Here is a 3426-nt window from a genome sequence, read left to right on the forward strand (position 1 = left end):
GGGGCAGGCCAGAGATGTGGGCCCAAGGTCACCCAGGGGACAGCGTGGCAAGGTCAGCAGTCTGGAGACTGGCCCACCAGCCGTGGTTCTCCTAACTCCTCTGCCCACAAGCACCCCTGTGCCCCACGTAGGCGCCCTGGCTCCGGAGCCCTCCCCCATCTCACTGTGGGTGGGGCGTGTAGGGTCAGGGTGTGTGGGTTGAGAAGGTGTGAAGGAGGGAAGGAGCCAGCCCAGGCCCCGTCTTCCACCACCACCCCCTGCCTCTGCTGAGGATTCCCCCGGCACAGCGGCCACCAGAGGCCCTGGGAAGATGCCTCCCTGGGAAGTCCCGGGTAGGCCCCCGGCGGGGCTGGGGGGGGGGGGGCGGTCAGGGAGGATGCACTGGACGCTTCATGGGGAGGAGAGGAAGCCACCACCCAGCAGTGCAGGGCTGACCCCAGGTCATAGCCCCTGGGCCACGGGCGCTTGCCTGGCTGAGGCAAAACCAAGCAGAAGTCGAGTGTCCCTCCCAGGCAGGCCACAGGAGCCACCCACCCTGCCCCGGCGGGGCGAAGCAAGCAAAGAACGCTGGGGTGTGGAAAGCGTTTATTCTCTTTCGGTCTTGGCCGGCACACCATTAGCGGGCCCCGGGCTGCGCTGTGGGCTCCGCTTTCCTGGGGGCCCCCCGTCCAGCCGGGGCTTAGCGGCCTCTGCATCTTGGGTCGGTGGTCAATCGATGGTGTTTGCAAAACAGGACAGACTTGTTGGTGCGGCAGGGCCCTGGGCGCCTGACGCCGGGGCTGGCCAGGTGGGCAGGCAGGAAAGCCTGTGTGTGGGCGAGCGTGCAGAGTGCAAATATGTGTGTGTGGGTGCATATGTACGCGTGCGTGTGCGAGGCCGCGAGCTTGCTTAACGCGCAGGCTGCAGGAAGCTCCGGCACGCCGGCCGGCCTGCGGGGTGCTCACGGCAGGGCCCGGAGGAAGGCGGGTCCTAGGCTGAGCAGGAGCCCTCCCGCCAGGGCCCAGGAGCTGCGCGCCGTCCGGGCCACCCCGTTACAGAGGTCCTTTTCACAGCACGTCACCTCCTGCACTTCGAACTTAGTCAGGACCCCCTGGCTCAGGCTCTCAGGGTTGGTCATCTGTGAGAGCTGCGTCATAATCTTCGTGGCCACCTCGCAGGAGGGGGCGCAGCCCTTGTGCTGGGACTTTACCTTCTTTCCTGGGGGCAAGGAGGGAGGAACGTGGCAGGCGAGCCCCCTCAGGTGGCCCGGGTCACTCATCCCCTGGGGGCACGAGGCCCTCCTCTGCCGCCGGAGTCCCCTCCGGTCCCGCCAGGCCCCCACACGCTCCCCCGGAAGGCCCTGGGGGAGGCCACCCCTCAGCTGGCAGATGGAGACACTGAGGGAGGCTGGAGCAGGTCCCCTGCCATACCTGCGCCCATCGGAGAGAATGGGAGGCCTCAGGGCAGAGCTCCCTGAACCGCCCGCCTGCATCCTCTGGGTGCTGGAGACTCACCAGTGCCCAAGGTCGCGGTCATGTCACTGTTGAAGCAGACGCCGGACATGGGACATTGGATGGGCTGGCACTGGCTCTTGGCCTCCAGTTCCAAACAGCTGTAACACTGCAGGCTGAGGACTAGGCCAGTGGGGAGGGCGGGAAGGCTGGGCTTAGAGCCCCTGAGGCCAGAACCATTGTGGGGGGCCGGGACCGTGTCCTGGAGCACAGACCCCTCACATGCACAAAACCACACAGCCTCTCGCGGTGGCGGCGGGGTGGGGGGGGTTGCCACCCACGGTCCCCCCCGCCACCCCCCACCTCCCGGTGCAGACCCCGCCGGTGCCCTGATGCTCACCACGCTCCCAGCACAGCAGGAAAACCAGCAAAACCAGCTGGAGGCCTCTCATGGCTCCTGGAAACAGCACGTGTGGGTGGGACCCTGGGGGCACCCCAGGCTCAGGCTCCTACCTCCCCAGACCCTGGCCCTCCCTGGATGACCCCTCCTGGGCCTCCGCAGGGATTCAGACGGGGATACAGACCGGGCTCCTTCCCGCTTCACTCACCTACTAACGTCAGGCTCCCTTCGGGCGAGCGGGCATCTGGAGCCTCTTCCCTGGTGGCCAAAGAACTTGTTCTCCAATCTGTTGGTGCCCCACCCAGAGGAAGCCGGGGCCGGGCTCTCCTGTCTCCACCTCTTCCGGGAGTTCTAGCTGTCGGACCCCAGGCAGGACCCTGAGTCCCAGACCAAGAGGGGGTGTCACCTAGCTGACAAGCAGTGACTTTGGGGAAATTCCAGAAGGAAGCTGGGCGCCCCTCCCTCCCCCCTGCCCCGTTTCTGGCTCCACCTTCAGAGGTCGTCTGTCTCCCTTCCTCCCCCAGTCCTCCCCACCCCCCCATCCCACAAGCCTGTCCTGTCCTGCATGCATCGTCCCCAAAAAAGTACCCCCCAAAATCACAAAAGCAAAAAGAAAAAATGTTGAACGTTTCAATACATTGTTTTTCGTTTTCCTGCTGCACCTGACTTCCATGTAGTGATGGGTGTCGAGCAGCTCATTTTTATGGCCTCTTCACCTTGCACATTGATTCTTCGGTCGAACTTATCATTTATATAATCTTTTAAAAAATATTTATTAATTTATCTTGGGAAGAGCAGGGGAGGGCCAGAGAGAGCGGGGACAGAGGGTCTGAAGCAGGCTCTGTGCTGACAGGCTGACAGCAGTAAGCCCGATGTGGGGCTCGAACTCACGAACCCCGAGATCCTGACCCGAGCCGAAGTTGGACGCGCAGCCAACCGAGCCACCCAGGCACCCCTAAATTCACGTGATCTTAAACATCCAGTAGACGTAACATTAGCTTATTTGACTGGCAAACTCAGAATAAAATCAAAACATATGCTTCTGTTCTACTTAGTGACGCGAACTCAGGAGACCTAGCTGTGTTTCCTAAACCAACGATATCCGATCTTATTTACCCAAGATTTACCCAAGTCACATACACTCGAACAGCATTTGGTTGGTTTCTAAAATTCATAAGAGTTTTAGGGATATTTTGTCTATGTGAGCACTCACTGACCTCTAAGCAAATTAGAGCCATCCTCTCTACAAGAGTTTACAAATTATTTCGATAGTCTTATCCAGAGGCAGGAGAAGATCATATATACACGGCACAGTGGACACAGAAACATTCCGGAAGACACAGATAGATGCGGTATAGCTTTATTCCAAAATGTTAGCAGGTGAGGCATAAACAGAATAACAGAAAACTCCCTGGTTTATGTAAGAGTTGGTTCTTACCTTCGCCCCACTTTCTAGTTTTCTCTGAACTGCGTTTCTGCAGAGGAGCCCGTGTGAGGTCACCCATCAGTGATTGTGGAACACCCCTTGAGATTCTCTCCTGCCCCGATGTGTGGTCTCTCACGGGGGCTGCAGACTACACTTTGGTCGAGGTGCTG

The 3426-nt window shown here is 60.0% G+C and overlaps 1 protein-coding gene across 2 annotated transcripts; it reads right to left on the minus strand.

The window, feature by feature from the left end:
* Window positions 1–568: 568 nt before the first annotated feature.
* Window positions 569–2167, minus strand: LOC125156734 (lymphocyte antigen 6H-like). 2 transcript variants are annotated; one of them, XM_047842938.1, is made up of 4 exons: window positions 2039–2167; window positions 1831–1887; window positions 1494–1613; window positions 569–1197 (listed from the first exon to the last, which is right to left on the minus strand). In XM_047842938.1, exons 2-4 carry the CDS (start codon window positions 1880–1882, stop codon window positions 941–943), a joined length of 429 nt encoding a protein of 142 aa, XP_047698894.1. In that variant the 5' UTR covers window positions 1883–1887; window positions 2039–2167; the 3' UTR covers window positions 569–940. The 2 variants fall into 2 exon arrangements, with proteins under 2 accessions (XP_047698894.1, XP_047698895.1); XM_047842939.1 differs by having other exon boundaries at window positions 1831–1914; window positions 2039–2112.
* Window positions 2168–3426: the final 1259 nt, after the last annotated feature.

This window comes from Prionailurus viverrinus, chromosome F2, assembly GCF_022837055.1.
Source record: "Prionailurus viverrinus isolate Anna chromosome F2, UM_Priviv_1.0, whole genome shotgun sequence".
NCBI classification, from domain to species: domain Eukaryota; kingdom Metazoa; phylum Chordata; class Mammalia; order Carnivora; family Felidae; genus Prionailurus; species Prionailurus viverrinus.

Coding starts and splice junctions, on each gene's coding strand:
- LOC125156734 (XM_047842938.1), bottom strand. CDS start 1,882: ATGAGAGGCCTCCAGCTGGTTTTGCTGGTTTTCCTGCTGTGCTGGGAG. Junction 1,614..1,830: donor CCTGCTGTGCTGGGAGCGTG/GTGAGCATCAGG, acceptor CCACTGGCCTAG/TCCTCAGCCTGCAGTGTTAC. Junction 1,198..1,493: donor GACCGCGACCTTGGGCACTG/GTGAGTCTCCAG, acceptor CCTTGCCCCCAG/GAAAGAAGGTAAAGTCCCAG.